Source organism: Stenella coeruleoalba (genome assembly GCF_951394435.1).
Source record: "Stenella coeruleoalba genome assembly, chromosome: 18".
Taxonomy (NCBI): domain Eukaryota; kingdom Metazoa; phylum Chordata; class Mammalia; order Artiodactyla; family Delphinidae; genus Stenella; species Stenella coeruleoalba.
Window position 1 is genome coordinate 69,673,243 of NC_137164.1, and position 25,637 is coordinate 69,698,879.

The 25,637-nt window shown below is 40.0% G+C and overlaps 1 protein-coding gene across 1 annotated transcript; it reads right to left on the reverse strand.

Moving 5' to 3' along the window:
- LOC307176617 (leucine-rich repeat transmembrane protein CCDC168-like) lies at nucleotides 1–25,637 on the reverse strand (the record flags this gene model as incomplete). Its single annotated transcript, XM_079902947.1, has 6 exons — nucleotides 24,727–25,637; nucleotides 24,569–24,602; nucleotides 24,438–24,471; nucleotides 1,354–17,384; nucleotides 313–504; nucleotides 1–23 (listed from the first exon to the last, which is right to left on the reverse strand). Exons 1-6 carry the CDS (start codon nucleotides 24,952–24,954, stop codon nucleotides 1–3), a joined length of 16,542 nt encoding a protein of 5,513 aa, XP_079759073.1. The 5' UTR covers nucleotides 24,955–25,637.

The window sequence follows — 25,637 nt, forward strand, 5'->3', positions numbered from 1 at the left end:
CTATTTGCCCTGCATTTGATATTCTGAGCAAAACAGACCTTTTAAGTGCTAGCATTTCATTGTCGACTTGTATTTCTTTATCTATTTTGAGGGCAGGGAGAGATGGTGATGAAGTAGAACATTTCTTCAGGTTTTGACCAACTTTTGTGGTATCAGCACTGATTGAATCTGTATGTACTATTTCCCCTGCGTACGATATTCTCAGGAAAACAGACCTTTTAAGTGCTAGCATTTCATTATTGACTTGTACTTTATCCAATTTGAGGGCAGGGAGAGATGGTGATGAAGTAGAAGATTTGGTCAGAACCATACCTGGTCCATCTTTACTTTCCTGCATCTCCTTTTCATGATGTTTGGGGAACATGAGGTTTCCTCTTTCTATGCCATCCTCTTCCCTGTTCTGGGGCAAATGTTGTTTTTCTTTTGGGGGACTGATGACAGTATCACTAGCCATTGGCTCCGCATGTACCACTTCCTCAGAACCTGATGATTTCTGGAAGTTTACTGGGGGAAAAGAGGGTCTTGATAACATTGGCATGCCCTTTTCTCTGATGCTGGTGTTTTTGTCAAGGTGAAGAGAAGATTTAGAAGTGCAAGTCTCAGTGAGTGTTGCATCACCCGGCTCTCGTTTATCTTCCTGAACCTTCCCTTCTTGCCCTTTAGTTTTCCACTGAAGGTCACTTAGATTGTATGTAAGTAAAATAGGTGATTTCTTTGCTTCCAAATCCATATTATTGTGGTCCACTCTACTATCCATATCCATATATTTCTCTCTCTCCTTCTCTTCTTTGTGTAGCATGTGTTCTTTTAATTTTTTTATGTATTTCGAAAGTTGTCCCTCATCGGTCTCAGCGTATTCTGATGATTCCTTGGACTGTGCTTGTGGGAGAGGCAATTTTGTAATTCTTATCATGTACCCCTCTCCTCCTGTTGTATCAGATTTAAGATATGGTAGAGCGAGTAAAGAAATATAAATGTTTTTCAGTTTTGTGACTAGTTCACTGTCCTCTCTCTGTACCTTTCTCTTTTGCTCTTTAATTTTCCAATTCAATTCTTTGGTATCACGTATATATGAAAGTGGTAATTCCTTTGCGTTCTGATGCATAGATATCAGGAGCACTTTGTCTTCAATAACTGTTTTGAGTCTATCTTTGTCTTTTAACAAATAACCGTCAAATGACTTAGCATCTGCTTTTTTGCTTGGATTGAATGGATCATAAATCTTCAGTGGTGAAAAACAGGATTGTATTATTCTTTCTGTGTGTTCCTTTTCATTCCTGCTAGTGTCCCATTTCAGGTAAGATGGAGAAAGTAAGGAGGCACGAGTTTCCCTCAGAACCATTTCTGGCTCACCTTTGCTGTCCTGCACTTCCTTCCCTTGCCCTTTGACATTCAAAGGTAGTCTGTTTCTACTGAGTAGATGTGTAAGTGGGGATGTATGGGCTTCCAAAGTTATTATTTTGGGGTATATTCTATCTTTCTTGTCTTTTGTTTTTACTCTGACCTTTGTCTCTTTATATGGCATATGTCCATTAGTTTTTATTATTCCATTACATGAGCTAATACCTTGACTGGAATCTGCATATCTGATTTTCCCTGCACCTGATGACTCAGGGAGCTGAAATGGTGAAGGAGAGAATCCTGCAACTGCAGGCAAGTCTTCGTCTCCTTTGGTTCCTGCATCCAATCTATGGTGAGATGGAGAAGGCGAGGAAGGAGGAGTTTTTGTTGGAGCCACATCATGGTCTTCTGTTCTTCCCTGCCCCTGTTCTACTCTCTCCTCAATGCTCGGCCATGGCTCCTTTCTCCTACTCAGAGCACTGTGCTCAGCAACACTGAACACATGAGGAGGGGATGATGTCTTTGCCTTGAAATCTGTGCCACTGGCGCACACTGAGCCGCTCATGGCTGCTGTTTGTACTCTGTCCTTTTCTTTCGGTGGTGGATGTTGTTTTCCTTTCTTTCTGTGGCTATCAGTTGACTTTGGAGGTGCTATCTGCACTGAAGGCAATGAATCTTGGAGCTCAGGGGGTGGCACATAATTCCTTATGATTCCTGGACCACCTTCTTCTTCTGTTGTTGTGTCAAATTTAAGATGAACTGAAGAAGTGACAAAAGGACAAATTTTGCTCAGAAGCACGACTGTGTCCCTTCTACCTTCCTGCCCCCTTTTCACTTGCTCTTTGATGTTCACTTGCAGTTCCTTTGCTTTGAGTATATGGAAAAGGGGTGATTTCTTTGCCTTCAAAGCTAAGCACTTGGGATGCATTAGGTTTCTCACAAAAATATTTGCTTTACCCTCTTCTTTCTGTGTCATGTATTTTGTTATTTTCAAATCACTTGAGATATCATTCACAGGTGACAGTGTGTATTTTAATTTCTCTGCATTTGATGATTCCCTGTGCCATGAGAATGGAATACCGGGTTTTATTACTCTTTGCTTCTCTTTCTTGCCTTCTGTAACTTTGCTTAATGTAAATTGAGGTAGACAAGGTTCTGTCAGAACCTCATGTAGTTCACTTCTTCTTTCCTGTACATGTCCCAAGTCTTCTCTTCTGTTTGTCTGTACTTCTCTAATTTGGGGGCTACACCTGCCAGGGGTATTGGGTACATGTGGAAGTGGTAATACCTTTGCCTTGGAAGTTGTCTCTTTGGAGTACATTATATATTTCATATTTACTACTTTTCCTCTATCCTCTCCTTTCTGGGGCATATATTCGTTTGCTGCTTGTACATCACTTGTGATATCACCCTTGATGAACTCTTTTTTTTCTTTTTTCACTATATCTGATGATTTCTGGTGTGATGGTTCTGGAAGAGAGTACCTTGTTACTTCAGCTCTGTAGTCTTCCTCTTTTATTCTTGTATCCAGTTTAAAAGAAGTAGCAGGTATGGAAGTACATGTCAAAATCACACTTGGTTCACCCTGAATTCTTTGTATCTTTTTCTTTTGTTCTTTGATGTCCAACTGGATTTCCTGTGAACTTGGTGATTTCTTTTCCTCCAAAGGTAGGACTTTTGCCATTTTTACTCTTCCTTCTTCTTCCTGCATTATATGTTCTTTGGCTTTTTTTACATTGTTTGAGTTATCACCATAAACAGACTTTTTATGTGCTATGTTTCCTGTATCTGATGAATCCTGGAGTTTGGGTTGTAGAAAAGAGGATCTTGTTTTTCTTAGCATGATTGCTTCTCCTTTCCTTCTTGTGTCCACTTCACAGTAAGGCAGAGAAGAGATGGAAACACAAGATTTTCTCTGAATCCCAACTCGTTCATCTTTATGTTCCTGCATCTTTTCCTCTTTTTTTTTGATGTTCAACTGTAATTCCCGTGCAATTGGAGACTGGTTCACCTCCAAAGCTATTCTTTTGGGATTCCTTATGTCTTCCAAAGCCACTTGCACTTTATCTTCATTCTCCTGTGACATATATTTTGATCTTTCTATGCTGCTTAAAATATCATCAGTTGGCTCCCCACATATTATCACTGCATCTGACAACCCCTGGAGGGTCAATGGTGGAAGGCAGAACCCTGACACTCCTCGCATGTATGCCTCTTCTTTCACTGCAGGACCCCATTCCATGTGAGGTGAAGACAGAATGGAAACACAGGGATTATTCTGAACTACAGCTAGATCACTCTTATCTTCCTGCATCATTTTCTCTTGTTCTTTATTGTTCCACTGTGGTTCGTTTCCATGCAGTGTATGTGTAAAAAGTTTTTTCTTTCTTTTAAAAGGGGCACATTTGCAGCCCCTTATATCTTTCATGTATACTATATTGTCTTCATCTTCCTTCTTTTTCTGGGGCAAACGTTGTTTTGATTCTATCATGTTGCTTAAACTGTCTCTACTAATTGACTCTGCAAATGATGTTTTCCTGATATTTGATGATGCCTGGAGGTTTAGTGGTGGAAGGCAGTTCCATGGTGTTCCTGATTTATCTCTTCCTCCTTTTGTTCTTGAATTCAAATTAGGATGTGATAGAGATGGTAAGGAAGTAAACAGGTTTGTCAGTTTCACACCTGATTTACCTTTACCTATCTGCACATTGCTCTCTTGTTTTATAATGTTCAACAGCCCTGGCAATTCCTTTTCATTGAGTATACGTGACAGTGATGATTTCTTTGCTTTCAAGATAATGTTGGGATCCATTATTCCTTTCATATTGACTTTTCTTCTTTCCTTCTCCTTTTTCTGTGATACAGGTTGTTTTATTCTTTTTACATTATTTGAGATAATCTCATCAATTGTCTTTTTATTCAATTTGAGGTAAGGTAAAGAAGGGATGAAGTCATATATACTTGTCAAAATCAAATCGGGTTTGACCTTTCTATGTTTTATATTTACCATTTTCTCTTTTATGCTCCACTGCAGTTCTATTCTATTGCCTGGGCTACCACCGTCAGTGGTATTAAATATATTTGAAAATAACAATTTCTCCAAAGTTCTTTGGGGGTGTATTATGCCTTTCTTAACTCCTCGCTTTAAGTCATTCTTCTGTCTTTTATTTTCAGGCAAAAGAGGCATATGGATAGAAAGAGAATGTGAAAATAATCCAGGTAAACATACCTCTTTTTGCACCTTTTTTTGATACGCTTTATGTAATTGCACATTCTTTCTAACTCTTAGCTTGGGGGAGCTAACATTTGATATTGAATCAATTACCTGCACCCCATCCAGTGATTTCTCTCCTTTCAGCAATGAGACATTCTGATATTTTACAGTTTTAGTGAATGATTCTAAAGGCGGCCTTGTATTTTGTTTTGTTGTTTGCCTTGGAGGAATTGAGGGTACAGTCCATTCCAGGCCACAATCACATCCGGTATTTAGTTGATCTTTAGAAATCAAGTCTAATCCTTTTGTCCTGCTTGACACACTACCTACTTCCGATAATGCTTCCTTTGTCAGAGGTGTTAAATGTGGCAGCAGCCAGGGATCATTTTGAAGGTAAGACGTATGCTCCACAAGATTCTCAGACGGAGTCAACAAGTGCTGCCGGCTTTGTTCTATACTGGGTAAGTTTTGTCTTTCCTCACTTTTTTGAATATATCCAACAATAACACCCATTCCTTTTAATGCTTCCTTAGCCTGTGGAGGTGAATATTCACAGTTCATCCTATTTGTGCCATCTAGTTTTACTTCTTGCACTGGGGTATCAGTTTGACGTAGACCTGCTTGGGGGTGAGATGCAGACTTTCGAAGAGCCTCATAAGTACATTTCTCTTGCTGGTCTCCCCTTCCTGTAATAAGCGAACCAATTCCTTCTGCACTTGGAGTGTAATCCACTGTGCTAACTACTTCTTCTGATGCCTTCTTTTCACACAGCATCTTACTCTGAAATATATCTCTCGAAGAGTCAGAAGCAAGATTTGGACAAATATGTTGTATACGTTCTGGTTGCTCTTCTCTTCCTGCAATAGACAAGCCAATTCCTTCTGTATTTGAAATGTGGTACGTTGGACTATCGACTTCCTTTAATGCTTTCGTTACCCTTAGCAATTTAATCTGAAGTATATTCATCAAAGAATGAGAAACAGATGTTGCAAGAGCCTTGCATATATTTTCTTGTTGATGTTCTTTTCTTTCTCCAATATGCAAATTAATTCCTCCTGAGCATGGAGGTTGATCCACTGGAATATCTGCTTTGTTTGATGCTTTCTCTACCACTGGGCTCAAAACCGTTGGACTGACTCCTTTGGCTGAGACTTCTTTCTTTCGCTTTCCAATATGGAGTTGATGCAATATGCAAGAGGAAACTGATTCCAGAAGATTTTCTTCTTTCTGGTTAGAACTATTTTGTTGCTTTGCCCTCCATTTTTTGGAAAACTTTATTTTCTGTCCATTTGATTTTGACAGACTGTCCATTAACTTTGGTTTCTCTTTTCTCCATGGATTTACATTTGAAACGATAGGGGTGTTAACATTTTCTTTCCCTGTTGCATTTCTTGCCCCTTTGACATGAAGAGGCTCCTCACTGGGGCAAGATAACGAATCCAGAATCTGTTCAGGAGCGTGATCTGGTTTCACTTCTCCTTTCTGCACTGCAGACATATATCGCTGGGCCTCTACATTTGTATAAAGAAATGTCTGTCCTTTTGAACCTTGTAAGATATCAGTTTCTCTTAATCCTCCTCTTCCCAATAGATGTGAAATATTTTTTCTGTCAATGTATGTACCTTCCTCAGAGACCTTTACTGTATTTTCCAAATGAGGAGTTTCCATAATGGGATACAAAGTATGCTCCAGGTGTGTCCTTGAAATACTTCCTTGTTTCAGCAGTTTCTGCTCCTTGCAAGTCTTCTGTTGAGAAGCATCCAACTCTGGGAGAAACATATTCTTTCCTTTTGAACTTAAGGAAATGTCCGTTTTCTTGGATACTTCTCTCCACTGTGGAGTTGGAAATGAATGTTGGGTCATGTCTCCATATCCCTCCTTTACTGCTGGTGTGATAAGGAATTTGTGTTTTGTGTGTAATCTAATTCTTGAGATGTCAAACGTAGGGCAGTTGGTTTCCCTCTTTTGTGAATGTCGATCAGGATATACTTCTCTTTTCAAATCTACTGAGAATTTGACATCGTCAGGCTCTTTCTTCAGTGGCTGGCTCATCATGAATCGGTATTTACATTGTGGGAGAACGTCTGGTGAAGCAATTTGGTACTTTTCTTCTTGCTCTCTAATATATTGTTTCAGTGTTTTAATATTTCTTGATTTAGCACTCTTAGCAATGGACTGTGAAAATGCTATTTGTCTTCTATTTAGTGCTTTCTCCAGCTTTGGCTCTGGAGGAATGTGTATCAGCCTTTGTGCCTTGCCTTTCTCCCTTTCTGCTTCCATCAATGCTTGAATTTGAGGTGGAATAGACCCAGAGTCACAAATAACTGTTTTCAGAACGAACTCTACCTCAGCGTTACCTTGCTGGAACCCCGGCTTCTGTTTCTTGATGTTACACCTCATTTCCTTTTCTTTGCTCTGGGTTCCATACCCTCTTGTGTTATACATCAGGGAAACAAGTGGTTTCTTTGCCTTTGACTTTACCTGTTCAGTATGCATAGTGTTTGTCACACCTGCTGCTTTTGCATTACCTTTATGTTTTATGATTTTAGGATATTTAGGATTGTAAGCATAAGCAGAATTCTGGATGGTTCCTGAGACACATGGTTCTTGCTGTCTAGTTTGTAGAAACTCAAATGGCTGGGTATTTTGTGGAGGTGTTCCAAACAAAACCTGTTGTTCGTACTCTTCTTCCTCTGTAACTCTTGCTTTGTTCAGGGCATTTCTCTTTTCAGAAGATTCTTCATAGTTACCCCAGGTACTAGGTGACTGCTCCATTTTTATGTGCGGTGGAATAGACGTAGAAGCATCTGTAGATTTTAGGTCTGCATTTAACACAGTTTTCTCTCTCTCTATGCCCACCTCCTGTTCCTGTTCTTGTTCCTTATTAATGCTTAAAGCAGCATGACCTGTGGCATTAACTGATTGTAAAATCACTCGGCTTTCAACTGGCAGCTCCATGTGTGTTGGTTGTACAGGACTAAACCTTGATACTCTGTCTATCTCTGTTTTGAATCTGCTTTGCCTTTTAATGTCAGAGGTATCCAATGTGAAGTAAATGGCATTTGTAAATATAACAGCCACATTTTTACCTTGCCAAATCTCTTTCATTTTGGTTTTTAAATTGGATCTAAGTTTTTTCCTCTGCTTTGTGGCAAACTGCCTATTGACTTTAAGTATCTGTGAAATGAGTGGCTCCTTTTTCTTCAGAGCTAAACATCTGGGATTCAGTATGATTTTCTCTTGTACTGTGTTTATCTGGCTTTCAGAGTCAGATAAAACAGGCGTGAACAAATCTAAAGGCCCCAAGAGAGCTGTGGCTAAGTTTTCCTCCGACTCTGCCTTTTTCTCTGTGATAAGACCACCCAGATTTTTGTGACGTGTTCTGTCATTATACAGAGTGTCCCTCGCTGCTGTATCGAATGAGAGTTGATCAATCACTAACTTGGGCGTTGGAATCTTAGCTCCCTCAGTGGTGAGGAGTAATCTCTCTCTCACACTTTCATTCCATTGCCTCTCTCTTATCTTGTACTTAACTTTGTGGGGTTTTTTAATATGGATTCCTGTAAGACAACTTGTGCTATTAAGCACCTGTAAAATTGATGGTTTCTCTGCCTCCACAATTACCTGCTTGGGACTCATTGTATTTTTCTTGTCTGCAACCTCTAATGTGTAACTCTGGCTTCTGGGTTCAGACGAATCAAGGCTGGAGAAATCTAAAGGCTTTAAGGCAGTTCTTACTAAGTCACTTTGATTCCATGTCTTTTTCTTAGAAATAGGATGATCCCATATCCTCCTCGGATTTCCATCCCAGAGACCATCACATTGTATGGAACCAGTCTCTGACTTTCTAGCTTTTGGAAATGGGGTCTTTAGACCTACCATATATTGTATTCCCCCTTGAGTACGAAGACGTTTCTTCAATGTTTGTACTCGAATAAAATTCATCACGTTTCTAGAAACAGCCTCTAAGATAGTTTCTCTAACGTGTTCTTCTTGCCTCATATTTTGCATGGCACAAGACAAATTCCAAGTCCTCCTGCCTTCTGAACAATTCAGTTTAGATTTTGGTTTGTAAGGGCCAAGATTTTTCATATGATGGGAACTGAAATGGAAGTGTTGACTATAGCGCAGAACTGATTCTGCTAACATTTCTGGGATATTTTCCTCTTCCTTTTTATGTGGCACATTCATTTTACCTGTGTTGCTGGATCTGCTTTGTGTATCAGTCAAATTGGCCTCCCATGCTTCCCCATCACTTGTTGATTTCTCTAGCTCTGGATAGGTATGGTTGTGTATTTTCACTCTTGGTCGATCCGTCCCTGTTTTTGGTGTGCTATCAATTTCAAAATCTATTTTGTTATCAGTTGAAACACGTGTGGGAGATAAAAACGCATCACCTATACTTCTATTTGGTTGCATGTCCTTTATCATAGACTTTAAATGGCCTTCCTTTTCCTTTCTACAGTACAGATGACCACTCTCAGTGATATTAAGCACCTGTGAAAAAAGAGGCTTCTTTGCCTTCATTGTTATACATTTGGGACCCATAAGATCTTTCCTTCCTGGAAATTGTAATGCCTTTTTCTGCCTTTTAGAGTCAGGTAAAACAGACATCATGGATATTGTTAGTAAATCTCTCGGCAACTCTTTATGTTTCTTGGCAATACGACCACCCACTTTCCTTCTAGAGCTTTCATTATATGGATCTCCAAGCACTGAGATCCCTGACTTGGGAGGTGGGATATTTTGATCAACTGTGTATTTTGTTATTTTTTGAGTTTTTATGTCTTCCATTTCTTCTTCAAGTTGTTGGGAAGCTGCACTGGGAACATCCAGCTTCTTTGTGGAGCTCTGATCAGATGTAGTCCTATACACTGCCTCATCAATTAAAAGACCATCAAATATTGCTTTCCCTCTTTTTAGACGTGAACTCTTTTCACTTATTCTATGCAGTATGTCTGTTTGTGGTAGGATATTCTTTTTCAGCTCTTCGGTTTGAAATGGAATTATCAGAGGAGAACAAATAGACTCCAACATATTTTCCAAAACTAGTGCTTGTTGCCATGCTTCTTGCTCTGTAATAAGCATATTTTGATCTTTTCTACTTCCGGTCCTATTCAGGAATTGTAGACCTGCTTCGAGTAAAACTTCCTTGCCCATTTTTTCTTTTTCATTTTGCCATCTTGATTCTGATGTGCTGCTTGAGGTGCTCCATTTATTAGAGGTATATTTACACACTCTTTTCCCTTCCTCTTGTTTTAACTGTACAATATTGACTTTTTTTCTTAACGGGCCTTTCTTTGCTTTCAGTTTTTTGTGTGTTTTGATGGCAGGTGAAACAGGTGTAGGTGAAAAAAAGGTATTCATAAATATATTTGACATACTTTGAGATATTTCTTTGGCCATGTCATCCAAGGTGTAGACCTGTTCCTTTCCATAGCTGGGGGCACCAGACCTAGTGATATTAGTTGTCTTTAAAATGGATGCCATCTGGGCTTTCCCAGTTCTAGACTTAGGGATTAGTGCTGCATTTCTCAACCCTTTAATTTTAGGTGACGCTGGCATGTAGATACCAAAAGACTGCAGGGTTCTCACTCGTAAATCCTTTGGTAACCCTATTTTTTCCTCTGGAATAGAACCAGCAAGTTCCTTTGTAGGGCCTCTTTCAGATAGGATATCAGTCGGTGCTTTAACAGTTAAAGATTCACTAAGTGATTTCCCTGTCATTGGAGATAAAATCTTTGGACTCTGCGTTTTTGTTCTTTTTGGTAGCTTCTCAAATGGAAGTGAATTCAAAATAGAGCAAGGCACAGGATGCAATACACTTTGTGTGAAAAGTGTGTGTTGCTGCAGCTCCTGAGCTATGGTAAGCGATTCTGGGATTTTTTCCCTTGCTGAATACTTACATTTTAGATCTGATTTCACAAAGCGAGGTTCCTTCATGTTAGGAGCATGGAAAGTGAGGTGCTGGGAATTCCATGGCGCTGCTTCTCCACCGAGGTCTTTGACTTCCTTCCTGACATTTGAGGCCCTGCCCTTCTCGCCCCTGGAATAGGGACACGAGGCTCTTTCTCTATCTGGCCACTGCTCTTGGTGTTGCAGCTCATGACTGAACCTCATCTTCCACGGCATGTCCGTCTCTACTTTGCTTCTGTCATGCACTTTCATGTCCAGTGAAACGGCCACGGGAGAGGAAAAGGCATTCAGGATGACAGCTGCCACAGACTGACCTTGTTTCCTCATGGTTTTGTAGCTGCATTCAAATTGCCTACCATGGCTTGGTGCACCACATTTTGTGATGCTAAATGTCTTTGAAATCGGTGTCTTCTTTGCCTTCAAAGTTACACATTTGGGACTCATTTTATTTCTCTTGTGTGTAAGTTTTGAGTTGTTTCTTTTTGACACAGGTAAAGCAAGTGTGGATAAATCCAAAACCTGTGGAATTGCTGCTGGTAATTCTTGGGCTACTCCTTCCTTTCTCTCTGCAGTACGATCTTCCAGTACCCCAGAGTATTTTATCTGAATTAAAAAGTCAACAGTCTGTGATTTCAGGGTTTTTGGATGTAGGGCTTTTAAATAACCATTCCCAGGGATATTAAATATCTGTGAAATTGGTGCCTTCCTTGTCTTCATAATAACACGTTTGGGACTCATTTTACTTTTTAAGGCTCTACATGTAAGCGTCTTTCTCTGCCTCTTAGATTCAAATAGATCAGGTGTGGAGGCATCCAAAGACCCCAGGACAGTTGCTTGTACATATTCTTTAAACTCTGCCTTTTCCTCTTTACCATGATCGTACAGGTCCCCCGTACATCTCCCATTACTTGGGACATCACATTTCATTGTATCAATTAAAACTCGACCAATTAGTGATTCCTTTGACTTTAGAAAGGGAAGGGTTGAGCTTGCTGACCACACCGTGCCATTTAGTGTCTGCTGGCTTCTCTTTGGCTCCTCTGCCGGGGTTGGATCTGGAAGCTGTGTTTGTCGTGGGACGTCTTGTTCTGTAACAAACAGAATTTTCCCACGTCCTTTGTTTCCCCATTTGTGAAGGTCAAGCTCCTTCCTCTGGCCTGAACAGAAGATGAAATGCTGGCTGTGCTGTGGAATTATCTTTAACAACATCTCCTGTTCACCTTCTTCTTCCTCTTCATCTTGAAGATTGGTTTCTTTGGTGTCACCTGGAGTAATATTACCTTCATGTGGTGATATCTCTTGCTTTACTTGTTTAGAACTGAGTCTTTTTCCCCCTAACATGTTTTTTTCCCTTTCTCTCTTGCTATACCTATTAACGGCAGGTATAATAGACGTGAGGGAGTACCTGGCGTCTGCCATTTTTTCACCTTGACCCACCTCTTTCATTTTGGTTGTTAAGTTATATCCCAATTCTTTTCTATGATTTGGGCTACCACCAGCCTTGATATTGAGCATGTTTGAAATTGATGGTTTCTTTGCTTTTAAAATTCCACATTTGGGCTTCATTAAGGTTTTCATGTCTGAATATTGTTTGAAATTTCTCTTGCTTTTGGATATAGATAAAGAAGCCAGGCAGAAATCTAAAGTCACTGTCTCTTTCTTTTCAATACCATCAGCTTGTTCCTTTTGATGGTTTGCATCAGATGGAACACCACATTCTCTTTCAGAAACTATTTGTTCATCAATCTTTGCTTCTCCTGACATTGGAGGTGAAAACCTAGCATAGCTCTCTAGCTTTCTAAGTTGAAACTGATCCAATGTAGGGCATGAAGCAGAGCTTAAAATAGTCTGTGCAAAATGTGTTTGTGGTTGTACCTGAATATTTATACTTCCTGGTTGTTTCAGTTCCTCATCTGATTTGACAAGGTCATGATCCTTCTTCTGACATATATTGAATATGAGGCCTGGGCAAGTCTCTGGAGCTGGTAAATCTTGTTCCTGTGCCTTCTCCGCCCCATCTTTCACACTGTTAGATAAACTACTCATATTGATAGAACCTGGGCAACATATTTTTCTTCCATTTGGCGATTTCCCTTGCACTAGCTGCATATGACTAAGTCTTGTTACCATTTGCATATCTGTCTCCACATTTAATCCAATACTCATTTTGATGTTGGGCAAAGTAGGCACCTTGAAGTGAATGATATCCAAAAATGCATCTGCTATATTTTTATTTTGCTGTGGATTCTTCATCTTTATTTTTAAATTGCATTGCAGTGCCTTGCTCTGCCTGCCATTAAGCATATGAAAAATTGATGGCTTTTGTTCTCTCATAGTTCTATACCTATGACTCACTGTTTTTTGCTTCCTTGCTAATTTTAATATGTTTTTCTTCCTTTTAGATTTAGAAATAAAGGGGTCAACCGAATCAGAAAACTGTGGGAAGGTCACTTGCAAATTTTCTGGTAACTCTGAATTTTTCCCCACAAAATAAGAATCTAGTTCCCTTTTAAGGTTTCCACCAGATGGTAGGCCACACTCGGTTGTAGTGTTCAAAAGTTTATCAAGTGATGAGTTCCCTGCCTCAGGAGCTGGAATCTCCAGACCCGTAGGGGCTGTTATGTCATCTTCTGGTTTGTTGATCTTCTGGAGTTCCTTAGCTTCTTGAGGACCCATCTGGAGGCCAGTCTGCAAAGCAGTTTGTGTAAAGCATGTTCGGTGCTGTATATCTTGTTCCTGTGTTAAACGGTCCAGTGCTGGGTCTGGTTCGGCAAGGTGGGTCTCTTTCCCTTGATACCCATTGATCCAGAGGTACTGGGTATGTTGTGGAGCAGTTACTAGCAACGTTTTTTGCTCCTCTTCCTCTCCATCTTGTACTTTTTCTTCTCTGTCATAGAATGCACTACTCTTATCAAAGAAATCAACATACTGTGGTCTCCCCTCACCTGCTAGTCCCTGGAGCTTTACCTGAGCATGGCAGAAGCTGTTTGTCTCTTCTTGTAACCTGCTGTACACAGGAGAGTAAAGGGTGTTTAGAAATTCATAAACCAGCCCATTAGCTTGGTTGATCTTTTCAAACTTGGCCTTAAAGTCAGATTCCAGTTCCTTTCTATGACCTGTGATATTACATATTTGTGAAATTGATGGCTTCAATGCCTTCATGTGTACAGACTTGGACTTCACTCTACTTTCTAAGTGTGAGAATCTTACTCTATTTTTCTTCACTTTAGAATGAGATAAAACAGGCATGTGGCAAATAAAAGTCTCTGGGAAAATTGCTGGTAAATCTTTGGGTAACTCTGCCTTTGTTTCTGTAAAAGAATAAACCATTTCCCTTGTATCACTTCCATAATCTGGGACATCACTTTCTCTTGTTGTTAAAGGGTCTCCAATCAGTGATTTTTCTGATGCTGGAGGAGGCATCTCAGAATGTGCAGTGCATCTTAAATCTGTTTGTGTGGTCAGGCTTTTCTTCATATTCTCAGCATGAAATGGATCTGTTATGGCCGAGTAAACAGACTCCATCATGATTTCTGCAAATGTGACTGGTTGTTGCATTTCTTTCTTTGTTTTAAGCTCTTTCTCTGGATATGCATCCAATCTGAGGTTCCAGCAATCCTCAAGGACAGCTTCTGGTGAAGCTTCTCTGTCCCCACTCATTTCATCTTGCAATTTAGCTGCTTCTGGTGTGTCTCCAGAGTCACTTCCTTTAGTAATGGTATCTGAACACTTTTCTTCTCTTTCAACTTCTGATATCTCTTGTTTTAGCTTGGTATGACTGTGATTCTCTGCATTTAATCTGCTGTGTGTTCTAATATGAGGCAAAATAGACACGTGAGGGTCAAGAACACTCAGAAGCATATCTGCCACAGTTTCTTGCAGTATTTGTTTAATCATGATTTTGAAATCGCCTCTCAATCTTCTTCTATGATGTATTGGTGGTGTCTTTACTTTCATAATTACACGGTTGAGACAGAGTACATTTTTGGTTTCTGGTAATTTTTTTCTGATTCTCCGCCTTTTCACACTTGATAAAGGAAGCATACGCCTATGGAAAGACCCCAGGGCAACTTCAGGTAAAACTCTTTTTAAGTCTTCCTTTTTTTCTGCAGTTTGATCATCCAGGGGCTTTCCAGGGCTTCCACACAATGCAACACCATGTTCTGTTGTTTCAGTTAAAACTGGCAAGCTCTCTGACACTGTAAGAGGATGCACTGGATCTGCGGTTTCCCTGCCTGTAGGTCTGTCTGTGCTTTGCTTCACCTTCTCAACTTGAAATGGATCCATTGTGGGGCATGGACCAGTCCCCACAATTGTTTCTGTAGAAAGAGTGTGTGGTTGTACCTCTAGCTCTTCATTTTGAGTTGTTCTACTTTCTGAACAGCTATGTCCTATTTCAAATTTGACGTACTTGGGCTTCTGCTTTAGTTGTAGACTCAACCTGAAACCTGCTGTTAGCTGTGGATCTGCTTCTTGTAGAGCCTGTTGTTCTTCCTCTCTGTCATGTTCCTGTGGTTTTTTAAATATACATCTCTTCTCAATGTATTCTGCACTCCATGTTTTCTTGTCATCTGGTAATTCGTCTTGCTTTACGGCTGAATGACTAAGCCCTATTCTTGATGTATCTGTCTTGGTTTTTAATCCACTCTGCGTTTCCATATGAGGTGGTTCAGAAAGGGCAGTGTGAGTGGCATCGTGAAATGCATCAGATATTCTTTCATCTTGCCTATTTTTTATGCTGCTTCTAGTGTTGCATTCAAGTTCCTCACTTTCACTTAGGTCACCATCTTCTGTAACATTAACTATTAATGGTTTCTTTTCCTTCTCAATTACACCTTCTGGACTCTCTTGAATTTCTCCACCTGCTGATTGTTCACTGCTTTTATGCTTTTTGGTTCCTAGTGAAATGAGCAAGTTGACATCTGAAGACTCCAGAACAATTTCAAGAAAATCTTTTTCGTGGGTATTTCCCTTTGGAAAGCACCTTTGCATTTCTGATGTACTAGTTGGTAACTTCTCTCCATTTGTAAGTAGAAGATGTGAATTCTCTGTACTTTTTAGGTCCTCCCATGTTTTCTTTCTTCTGTCTGACTCCATTTTGGGAGAGGAATCAAATTTCTGCAAAGGTGCTGATATAGCTTCTTCTAAAGGTGTCTCATGCTTTGCAATATGCAGGTCAGATGTTTTTTCACTATTTGGGGCACAAAACTCTGCAATATCGATTTCCTTTGTTTGTAAAATTGGGTCTTTAAGAGACTCTTTATTCTTCCAGTTTGTTTCTATTAATGAAGAACAAGGTGCTTTTTGTTTATAAGCATTGACCATGAAAGACTCTTCTAGCTGAGGTGGAATTTTTGGTGAAATGTTTTTTAGTTCTTTATTGTCTCTGCCATGATGCTTTTCGTTTTTAGTACTCCCTGAGGTTCCTCTTTTCTCAACAGGCCCTGCATAGTTGACTTTCTCTGCATACAGTGACTTATTTTGCTTCAGCAGAAAATGTCTACATCCTGTTAAACCTGGCATAAATTTCACTAGTCTTTTCCTGGAATACTTCCTAATATAAGGAGGAACAAGCTTGAAAGCATAAGTACGACACAACGCTATACCTGATACACCTTTTCTTTGATGTAACTCTTTCTTCTTAGTTTTATACCTGTGTCTTAACTTGCTACATTCTGAAGTGTGACATACTGTGATTTGAAATACTGGCGAAGTTGATGTTTTCTTTGACTTTTGAGGTGGAACTTTGAGACTAAATTTACTTTTACTGTGTAATGTTTTTCTTCTGTTTTTCTGCCTGGTCATGGTAGGTGAAAGAGGCACTGAGCCATATGCAGGATACTGATTTAATTTTGAGCTAGCAATTTGTTTCTGGCCCTTTGTCTTTACACTCTTCAGTTGTGGCATCACTTTAGCAACTGAATTTGGGCTTAGAGTTAAAACTAGATGTCTGGCATTATTAAAAATATTATTTTGCCCTGGGATTGAATATTGAATCTTGTTTGAATCTTCAAACCAAACAGAATATTGGGCCTCTTCTGAGTGTTTTGTATCAGACTCTAGGTCCTTGATTGAATCTTGAGTCTCAACAGAATGTGGGACTTGGACCAAATGTTGGCTCCTGTCCCTATGTTGGGTCTGGAAGGAGCCTTGTGTGCTGCTGGTAAGTGGTTTCCTCATCAAATCTTGAGGCAGAGCAACGTATCTGGCCTTGATATCAGGCTGGCTATTGATTGATTCCTGGTTGTTAACAAGTTGTTGGGCTTGACTAGTAAACTGGGCTTCAGAAAAATCCTGATTCGGAAGAGCACTTTGTCCCGGAAAAGAATCTTGTGCTTCGGCAGAAATGTCCATTCTAACAGAATGTTGATTCTGAATCAAGGGCTCTTGAGACCTTGAGTACAGATAGGTAGTTTTACTCTCTAAAGTAGCTTTGGATGTTAAAGGCATTTTATTTCTCACATTTTCTTCCAGAAGTCTGACTTGGTCTCTAGAAAGAAATAAATGGGCAGGAGGGTGTGGTGCCACATCTATATCTTCACTTTCTATAATGATTCTAGAAATTCTTGAAAAGTTAAAGTCAGAAGAAAACATCAAATTTTTATTTTCGTTGGCTTTCATTATGGAAGATAATTTCTTAGATGAAAACTGTATTGTTTCATGTTCGTTTTCAGGACACCCTCTGCACCTTGGAAAAATTTCCTGTACTTCTGAATGAAACAGTGACAAAGACGAGCTAGTACCATCTGAAGATGGCTCATGACTTTCACTAAAGTGACTTATGCGATATTTACTTTCACTGGTACTTGCCCGTGTTGGTTCATCTGGCAGTGAAACTCTGTCTCCAGGGTTACCTTCATTTCCTTCAGATGTAAGTGATGAAGTAATTGTTCTTTCTGAAAAGTCATCAACTCTGAATATAAGAAAAGAGTGTGTAAATCAGTTGTCACTGAGGACCTATTTCCTACAGGAACTCTCTTTTAGATTTAAGGAAACCCAATAGAGTATATAAAAACATAGCTCAATATAGAGATAAATTGGAAAGTCATTGTCCACATTACAAAATTATTCATTACCTAGTGTCATTCATTTAATAAATCAATCCACTGACAAAGTGAAGTAAATTATTTTCATATCTAGGAGAATGAGGGATTTTTTCCTCAAAAACCTGTCCAAAAGTCTACTTTTGACTTGTCTATTTTGACAGTCAAAGTTGCAGGTTAAGATTATATCCTTTTAAAAGGAATATCAGTTTGTTTCTGTTCTCTGTATGAAAGTTTTGACAAGAGTAAAAATATCCTTATGGAACTTTAAGAGGTACCACAGAAGAATGTCCAATACCATAAACTATAGCTTTCTATAAATAAGTCCAGATTATTTTAACAGCTGTTTGTTTTTGATCAAGAGAAAAGCCTACATTTTAGGGTAGTGCTTCTCAACATACTTTTGGGTTGAAATAATGATCATGGATGTGGACTCTCCAATATCCTTTCTACCGCAAATGATTAGGCTTGGTCTAACAATGCTCAGACCAGCAGCATCAGGGTCACTTGGGAAATGATCAGAAATGCAAAATCTCAGGCCCCACCCTAGACCTACTGAATCAGACACCTGGGGATGGGGCCCAGAAATCTGAGTTTTAACAAGCTTTCCAGGTGATTCTGATGCACCGTAAGTTTTGTTTAATGGTAAGGCAGCCTAAAGTCATCAACTGAAACTCATATAAGCTAAGTCAGAAATTCTGGTAGCTGTTTGTTCAGGGAACATAGATTATCTTGTACTTTACTGGAAGAATGACCCTACTTTTAAATAATGCTTCATCATAAACAATGAAGATAATATATGAAATCATCAAAATATACCCCATCACAAAAATCATTTTTTCTAAATGCTTTTTTTTTTTTTTTTTTTTGCGGTACGCAGGCCTCTCACCATTGTGGCCTCTCCCATTGCGGAGCACAGGCTCCGGACGCGCAGGCTCAGTGGCCATGTCTCACAGGCCCAGCTGCTCCACGGCATGTGGTATCTTCCCAGACCGGGGCACGAACCCGTGTCCCCTGCATCGGCAGGCAGACTCTCAACCACTGTGCCACCAGGGAAGCCCTCTAAATGCTTTTTTATACAGGAAAATCTCATTGATTTGGATTCTGCTAATTAGGATTTGGAGTAGTTTAGGCTAAACTACTGATTGCCTTTTTTCATAGAGAACACAAAATTATTAGGTGAATATTTAAAATATGTTAAATACTTCTTCAACTTCTCTCAACTGTTAAGAGAATTTATTAACATCTAATATACAGGCTGTATACACATCTTTGTTACCAACTGTGATGATTAATTTTATGTGTCAACTTGACTGGGCTGAGGGATGCCCAGAAAGCCAGTAAAACACTCTTTCTGAGTGTCTGTGAGGATGTTTCTGGAGGAGATGAGCATTTGAATCAGTAGACTGAGTAAAGAAGATATGCTCTCACCAACTGGGTGGGCATCATCCAATCCGTTAAGGGCGTGAATAGAACAAAAAGACGGAGGAAGAGCAAACTCTCCCTCTCTCTTCTTGAGACGGGACATCCATCTTCATCCATCCTGCCCTCAGACATCAGAGCCCCTAGTTCTTGGGCCTTTGGACTCTGAGACTTACACCAGTGCTGCACACCCCCTCCCCGCAGGGCTTCTGCCTTGGACTGAATTATATCACTTGCTTTCTTGGTTCTCCAGCTTTCAGAGGGCACATCATGGGACTTCTCAGCCTCCATAACCATGTGACCCGATTCCTATAAATCTCCTTTTATATTTATCTATCTATCTATCTATCTATTAATCTATCTTCCATTGGTTCTATTTCTCTGGAGAACCCTGACTAATACACCTACCCATTATCTTTAGTATCATGTCACCTCTGGTAACACCGTTTGTCCTTACTACTAGAGCCAAATTGGGAGTTGCAGTAATGATCATGGATGTGGACTCTTCAACATTCATTCTACCCCAAATGATTAGGCTAAATCTAACATGGTAATTAGATTAGGAATGGGCATGAACTCATCCCAGCATAAGACAAAGATTTTTAACAACTTCTGGGAAAAGTTGCCTTGTTCCCAGGAAAGACAGAGAAAAAAATGGCCTCTTCCTCTGGACAATGCTGGTCTGATTTTGAAACTCTTGTGGCCATCTTTCTGTTCACCTTAAGGTAAAACCAACATGAGGAAAGGCAGAGGGAGAGTTACAGGACCTTAATGAAGTTGTTGAAGCACTGTATCAACCAATTTTGAAGCAAATCCTACCTCAGGATTTCCTATTATATGATTATTATAAATTCTCTTCTTGGTATGCCAGTTTGAATCATGGTTTTCTGTTACTTGAGAATTAAAATATTCTAACTGATACAGGCAGGATGCATAAGCATTCTAGGGAATCCAGGTGACCCTAACAAGTTATAGCAGTGTCCAGACATAATTAGGATAAAATTTCCTCAGGACAGGTGTATTATTCACTTAGGAAAGTGAACAGTGAAAATATGAGACATATACAGAGTTAGTTTTTTGCACATTTCAGGGAAAATATAGAAAAAAGCTGAAATGCAAGACCAATATTTCAACAATTTAATATTATGATTTTAAACATAATAAAACAATGCTAGATGTATGTTGCACCAACCTTGCATTCTTGAGGATAATCCCACTTGGTCAGAGTATATAATCCTTTTAATATGCTGCTGAACTTGGTTTGCTAGTATTTTGTTGAGGGTTCTACATCTATATTCATAAGGGATATTGGTCTGATACCTAACTTGTATACCTTATATAACTATTTGTCTTTCCTGCTCTGGAGAGCTTCCAGACCACATATTCTCCTGGGTATCCTTCTAACCCACTGGTAGCTCTTTGTCAGTCTTCTTTGCTGGTTCCTCCTCTTCTTCCTGCCCTCTTTGAAGCGCCCCAGGGCTCAGCCCCTGCTCCTCTTATCTTCTCACAGTCCCTTTGTAATCTCACCCTCTCTGTGGCTTTTAATACTGCCTATGTGCCAAGAACCTCCAAACTCACTGTCTCTACCAGACATCTCTCCCAGACTACTTACTATCTCTATTGGATGCCCAGTCAATCTAAGACTCAACAGTTGCAAAACAAAATTCCTCATCTCCCCATCAAAACCTGCTCCAGGGCTTCCCTGGTGGTGCAATGGTTGAGAGTCCGCCTGCCGATTCAGGGGACACGGGTTCGTGCCCCAGTCTGGGAAGATCCCATATGCCACAGAGCGGCTAGGCCCGTGAGCCATGGCCGTTGAGCCTGCATGTCTGGAGCCTGTGCTCCGCAACGGGAGAGGCCACAATGGTGAGAGGCCCACATACCACAAAAACAAACAAACAAACAAACAAAAAAAAACCCTGCTCCACCCACAGCTTTCATCATCTCAGTTGATGACAACTGCACCTTTCCTACTTGCTCAGGTAAAAATCTTGGAGTCATCTTTGACTCCTTTCTCTCACATCCACACACTCCACTGATTCTACTTTTTGAAGTATATCCTAACCACTTCTTACCACCTCCACTGCTACCACCCTGGTTTAAGTTACCTTTATCTCTCACTTGGATTACTTGCAAAAGCCTGCTGTCTGCTTAGACCCTTGACCCAGTATAGTCTACTCTCAACACTGCAGGCAGAATAATCCTTTAAAAATATAAGACAGCACATATAATTCTCCCACATAAAACTCTACAATGATCCTCTGTTGTCACTCAGAGTAAAAGCCACTGTCTTTAAGATGGCCTGCAGGGTCCAACCATGATCTTGTCACCTATTCTCTAACCTCTCTAATACTCTTCTACCATTTCTGTTTGGTTAACTCTCCATCCCTCCAAGGCTTTAGTCAAATCCCACCACATATATTGCACCTACCTCTCTTCTCCTACTTCTGGCACCCTGATTCCTCTTACCCTACACTATCTTTCGTTTTACCATATTACATATAATTATCACTACCTCCCATATAATTTATTTATCATGTTGTCATTTACTATCAGACTCTCCTCTGTCTAAAACATAAGGTGGGAAGCAATGTCTGTTTTGTTCACCGCTGTATCTCAAGGGCCTGCAGCACATTGTAGGCCCTCAGTAATATTTGCTGAGTGGCCATTTTCACCTCTAGCTTTCTGATGGCTAACGCTTGTCCATAGCAAGCTGATCCAGACATACAACCCAACCCGTTCTTCAGGTTCAATGAAGGGGGAAAAATACACATACACAAACCACCCATACATGTGGCTAACTTTAAGGAAAAGCTAGAGGCAGATATAGAAGGGAGTTAACTACAGCAATACAAGCAACTCCCACTTAACCGTTAGGTATGTCTGTGTATTTTTAAAATGTCCTTTGGCCTCTCCCCACCAGGGAATCTCAACTTGCCTTTGAAAATTTAAAAAGAGCTCCCCATACTCCTAGGAAAAGACTGACAGCTCTATAGCCATGGCAACAAGTACTAGAAGTGGTTGTAAATCAGTTAAATCAATCAATGGCGTAGAGTCACAGCATAATCCTAGAGTCACAGTAACAAACACCAAACCTGCTTTTAAACAATTTTGTCTATCAATGGTAACTCGCTTCAGGAAATACACTTCTGAAACCAACCAGTGACAGCTTTAATCTTTGAAACTCAGGCAACTGATGGCAGACTTTCCCAGGAACACACATCTAAGGCTGAGGTCAACCCTGAAACAAACCATTTCCCAAAACTCAATGGATATAAGATCAGCAGTTTGCATGGCTCACCGAGACTCTGCCTGGCCAGCACGGCTCTCCCTGACTCCGGATACTGAGTGGTAGGCTCATCCTTTGACGTCCTTTGTGCCATTGGGTCCTGAGCCCCACATGCTTCCCCCGCTCCTCCCTGCTCTCTGCCCACCCCTCCCCTTTCTCTTCTCTGTCATCTCATAAGCAAGACAAAACCCACTCAGTCTCTGATGCAGTGCAACTTTAACCATTTTTATGCTTGAGGTTCTACCAATATTTAAGCCCTTTTACCTCAAAATAATTTAAGAGGATCTCCCAAATATAATTCTACCCCAAAAAGGAATTCTGGTGCCAAGGTAAAATATTTTTGCTTTGTTAACACATATCATTTTAACGAATCTTCATGACATTCCTAAGAGGTAATTCTTCTAACTGCTATTTTGAAAGTAAGGAAAAGGAGTGAGTTTAAGTCATTTGCCCAAGGCCATGCCATCATTTAGAGGCAGAACTATGACATACACCTAGACCTTTGTAATTCAAAATGTGTTTTTTCACTACAATGTAGTACTGCCGCCATGGAAGCCATATCTCTTTCCTAACCCTTTTCCCTCAACACCATCCCCCCAATCTCTTCTTCTCAATTACTTTTCCCTAAAGCCTATTAAAAGTATTTAATTGCGCCTAAGCAGGAATGGAATAATGGCACAGAGGGATGGGGAAACTCTCAGATTATCTTGATCCTGGTGCTAAAAGTCCTTTTCCCCCCACTTCCTCTTGTGGCTTCCTCTCTTGTCTGTCAATCCTCTGGCTTTTAGTTCCATGAGAATCTTCAATCTCAGTGCACACCTAAGCGCTGTACGCCTCAAACACCAACTCCTGGTCTGTCCAGTTGACTTCTGGATGGTCGTTTATGGTGGATGCATTTCTGAGGTGTCCTGGTTTGCTCTGGCATTCCTGTTCCCAGCCAACCCCGACCGGGATTCCAGCTCCCTGTACTTCCAGATACTGTTACTGCTTCTCAGGACACCCACTTTATAACTAGATTTGCTAGTACTCAATATAAAAATAGAGCAACCAGGTTAAATGATAAAGCCGCTTTATACCTGACAACTGAAAGAAATTAATTTTCAGATGCATACTCCACACAGCTAGCTACTAGTGATCTAGCTATAACACAAAACTGTGTCACTCCTACGCTTAACCACCTTCAGTGGCTACTCACTATCAGAATAAACTCCAAGCTTCTTAACAGGGTATAGAAACTCCCCCATGATCTGACTCCTGCGTATTTTTTCACCTTCATCTCCCACTACTCCCTGACTCGTCCTTAGCATTCTAGCAACTCTGGTATCATCATAATTTATTGCACATACCCTGTTCCTTATTTCCTTGCCTCTGCTCATGGCTTATAATTGCCTTTCTTATCCTCCTAACCCACTGTCTTTTTCTGACTAATTTTCACTTATCCTTTAAAATTCAGCTCCATTATAACCTTCTTCATGAAGCCAGCCCAACACCCCTATGCTGGCTTAGGTACCTCCTAGATGTTCTCATAGTACTCCAATCACTGTGTTACTGAACTGCAAGCAATCATCTCTAGATCTGTGTCTCCTCCACAAGAGTATAAGCTTCCGGAGAACAGATACCATCTTATTAATTGTATCCCAGTATAAAACCCAATGTCCATTGTATAGTGATACCTAACGATTGCTGAACGGACTTTGATGAAACCAATTAAGATACTGATAGCAACAAGAGTAGTGATGTCTGTATTTAATCTCTAGCACTCAGGCATCCTTAGGATGCTGATGATATAAACTAATTTCATGTCACTCTTGCAGCACTTAGCTCAGGATCTGCTCGGTTCACAGTAGGTGCTAAATGAATATTTTTCAACTGAATTTTCAGAACTGGTGATTATTACTTCTTCATGTGTATTGAAGAGAGAGGATGGGGTAAGGAAGCAAGCCACTTAACCTCTCTAAGCTTTATTTTCCTCATTTGTAAAAACGGTAATGAGTCTACCTACCTAAAAGGATAATTTCAGCAGTCCATAAAAAGCCATTTAACACAGCTTGGAACAGAGCAACCATTTAAAAAATCAGAGTTCGACTGAATTATGATGTTGAACAGCTGTCATCCTCTATACAAATGGGAAAACCCTTTTCTGTAATTCAGATGTAATTTTGAGTAGAACAAAACTAACCTGTTTCATCTAATTTCAAAATACATCACTTACCTTTCTTCTGAAGATGAATGAATTGACCAGTTACCTAGAGATAAATGGGAATAAAAAATGTCAGAGCACCAAAAGGAGCAGCTCAGGCTGAACAAGTTTTATATTAAAATATTAAATTGTAGGATACTTACCAAATTTCATGCTTTTAAGGCAACTGTCTTCTTTCTGTTTCAAGGGAGACAATAAAATATTAGAGTAATCCAAATATCAAACTTCCACAATTTTATAAGTTATTCTTATGTGTTACTTTGAAAAAGCAGGGAAAAGGAAATCAAGCATTTGTTCTTACCTTGTGGGCATCTGTATTATTCTTTTCTGAAGGAAGTGCAGGCTTCTTCTGAAAGGCTGTACAAATCTTTATGAGTACGATCTCAAAGATAATTCCCAGAAAAATTATAAATAAGATTGCCATCCAGTTATCTTGAGAAGTCCAGGACTCTAGAAGGTCCCATAATGTCAAAAATGCATTAGTTTCCAATCCACCCACTTTTTTTAAGAAATAAAATTGCTTTGACATTTTTATGTTATGTGAAATAGACTGATGTCTTCATTCCAAAGTCCTCGATTCTGGATGCCCCAAAACACAAAAAGGTGGTATGCCCATCTCATAACCACATGCAATGCTCTGCCAGAAAAAACATGTCCAGTGCCGCCCAGTGCCTTGTCAAGTGCAGCAGTGATTGCTCTGGGTCTAAGAAAAGTGAGGACGTGTCATAGTGGGTATTTAACTGAGCTCACATCAACTTGATTTTTTAGTAAAATACAACACCTCATTTTATATTTCTTTTTGTTAGAGGGGTCTGTCAGCTGTGTTCCTCTTCGACAATCTACTGTGATGCTGAAAACCCAAGTTAGATTTTGGTAGATTTTGGAGTGGTCTCCTGGTGAATTTCCTCTTCACCCTGTTTCTGTTGATTCCAAGGAGCAGCTGCTTGTGACGCTTGCTGATGTCAGAATTAGGGTGGGGCAGAGCCAGATGTAAGCACTGCTCGCCTTCCCTCAAAGTCTAGAGAGTAGTTTAGTCACAAGTATACAAAAAAGTCTGGACTATTAATGAAAATATTAATACTACCTTGGATTTAGAGCACTTTCCCTTTGAAGACGTAATGAATTAATTCTTCCTTTATCTTCACTTATTCAAGGTCAGTTGAGGAAAGAAGTATAATTCTTTACACCAGAGTTAACTGTTCAGGCCTCTTC